The sequence below is a fragment of the Eimeria mitis genome, genomic scaffold, assembly GCF_000499745.2.
Source record: "Eimeria mitis Houghton genomic scaffold, Emh_scaff2326, whole genome shotgun sequence".
NCBI classification, from domain to species: domain Eukaryota; phylum Apicomplexa; class Conoidasida; order Eucoccidiorida; family Eimeriidae; genus Eimeria; species Eimeria mitis.
In genome coordinates, this window is record NW_013570659.1 from 2,811 (window position 1) to 5,057 (window position 2,247).

General features: G+C 61.2%; 1 protein-coding gene across 1 annotated transcript in view; it reads left to right on the forward strand.

Moving 5' to 3' along the window:
* EMH_0052140 (uncharacterized protein) overlaps positions 1-2,247 on the forward strand; it is a gene marked incomplete at both ends in the record, with an annotated part of 4,867 nt that overhangs the window by 950 nt on the left and 1,670 nt on the right. Inside the window, one exon of the mRNA XM_013496843.1 lies at positions 1-2,102. Coding sequence (XP_013352297.1) covers positions 1-2,102 — 2,102 coding nt within the window. The remainder of the gene's footprint in view (positions 2,103-2,247) is intronic.

The following is a 2,247-nucleotide window of genomic DNA, read 5'->3' on the forward strand; positions in this document are numbered from 1 at the left end:
CAGCAGCAGCAGCAGCAGCAGCAAGAGGAAGAAGAAGAAGTAATGGATATGCTGAGAGGCTCTGCAGGCCAGTGGACCGGTCGGCTGTACCGGTGGTCTCTGCGTGTTGATGGTCTCCCCCTACCGGAGCTGAACTGTCTGCTGTCTCCTGCTGCTGCTGCTGCTGCTGCTGCTGCTGCTGCTGCTGCTGCTGCTGATGGCAGCGGCAGCCGAAGCCCCTTATCTGAAAGCGGAGAAGCAGCAGCAGCAGGATCCGGGTGTACAGACAGCGGAGACGAGCAGTGGGGGGGGGGCGGGGGCTGCGGGCTGTCTATACAGCTGGAGAGTGCGGGGGGTCTGCTGCTGAGCGGCGGCGCGCTGCGGGCTGCTGAGGCGTTTCGTTTGTTTCTTTCGCATGCAACAGTCTGCCAGGAAGCATGGATAAATACTTTTGCTTCTTTCTCTCTCACTGCAGCACCAGTGCATGCACTGGCCAGCAGCAGCACGCTGCAGCTGCGGCTGCTTGAGGATGCTGTTGCTCTGCCCGCGTCGGAGCTGCTGCTGCTTGTTGCTGAGTGGATACAAACACCTACACCTACTGCTGCTGCTGCTGCTCCTGCTGCTGCTGCTGCTGCTGCTGAGGATGGGGATGAGGATGGTAGTGAAGATGCAGCAGCAGCAGCAGCAGCAGCAGCAAGCAGCAAGACACACCTGCGGGTGCTGTGTCTGCTGGAGCGAGCTGCTGCTGCTGCTAACGGGCTGCCGCTGCGGCGGCTGAAGCGGGGAGCTGATCTATCTTCCTTTGCCTTTGAGCCCTTCTCTGTCTGCGTGCGGCGGCGCAGCAGCAGCAGGGGCAGAAGCAGCAGCCGCAGCAGCAGCCGCAGCAGCAGCAGCAGCAGCAGCAGCAGCCCATCCAGCAACTCCAGCAGCAGCGATACAGAGACTGAAAAAGAACACAAACACAACAAAAAGCTCACCGTACCCATCTGCTGCATCCACGGGCTACGCCTGATCAGAGGAGACACAGCGCCAGAAAGCAACAGCAGCAACAGCAGCAGCAACAGCAGCAGCAACAGCAGCAACAGCAGCAGCAGCAGCAGCAGCCATGTCGGTGACGGGAGAGACTCCTGCAAGAGACAGAGGCGGTCGCCCATGGACACACAACCAGAAGCAGAGAGTGGAGGTAGAGCAATAGCAGCAGCAGCAGCAGCAGCAGAAGCAGCAGCAGCAGCGGCAGAACAGGAACCAGCAGCAGCAACAGCAGCAGCGTCAGCAGCAGACAGCGACCCCCCGGCAGCAGACGACGGCAAGCACAAACGAGAAGGGCCAGCGGAAAGTAGCGAGGCGACAGAGCGAGCCTACAAAACACAAGACGGGCAGCAGCAGCAGCAGCAACAGCAGCAGCAGCAGCAGCAGCAGCAGCAGCAGAACAGGCAGCAGCAGCAAGACGGGGAGCCGGGAGGGGCGCAGAGCCCAGTGGACACATCACAGACAAGTTCCAGCAGGAACAACAACACCAACAGCAGCAGCAACAGCAGCAGCAGCAGCAGCAGCAACAGCAGCAGCAACAGCGGCAGCAGCAGCAAGCGTTGCCGGGTTGTGGTGTCTTCTTCCCCCGTCGGCATTTCTGTTCGCAGCAGCTCCGCCAGTTTGCTTCGGCCTAGGGACGGAGTGGAGCCCAGTGCTGCTGCAGGCACTGCAGCAGCAGCAGCAGCTGCTGCTGCAGCAGGAGCAGCTGCAGCAGCAGCGGGAGATTCCAAAGGGCAGCAAAAGGAGACAGAAAAGGAGACAGATAGAGCTGCTGCAGGTGCCGCGAGCAGCAGCAGCAGCAGCAGCAGCAGAGGCAGCGATGCAACCGAACAGAGACGGCTGCGCAGCACCCCAGTGAAGTCTGAAGCCTCAGCACTGCTAGCAGCAACAGCAGCAGCAGCAGCAGCAGCAGCGCCAACAGGCGCAGCAGCAGCATCTACAGCAGCAGCAGCAGGAGCAGCAGCAGGCGAGGGGGGCCAGCGGCCGGGGGGCAGTATCTCTGTGTCTGTGCGTTGCTCTGCGCTGTCTATGCAGCAGGAGCTGCAGCAGCAGCAGCAGCAGCAGCAGCAGCAGCTGCTGCCGCGCATGCATGCGTCTGTACACCGCAGAGAGAGAGCGCAGCTGCGGGGCTTCGACTGCGCGCAGTGTGCAGAGTTTTATGGGATGCTGGGGGAGCAGCAGCAGCAGCAGCAGCAGCAGGGGCCGGGGGAGACAGAGAAAAAAAAAAAAAAAAAAAAA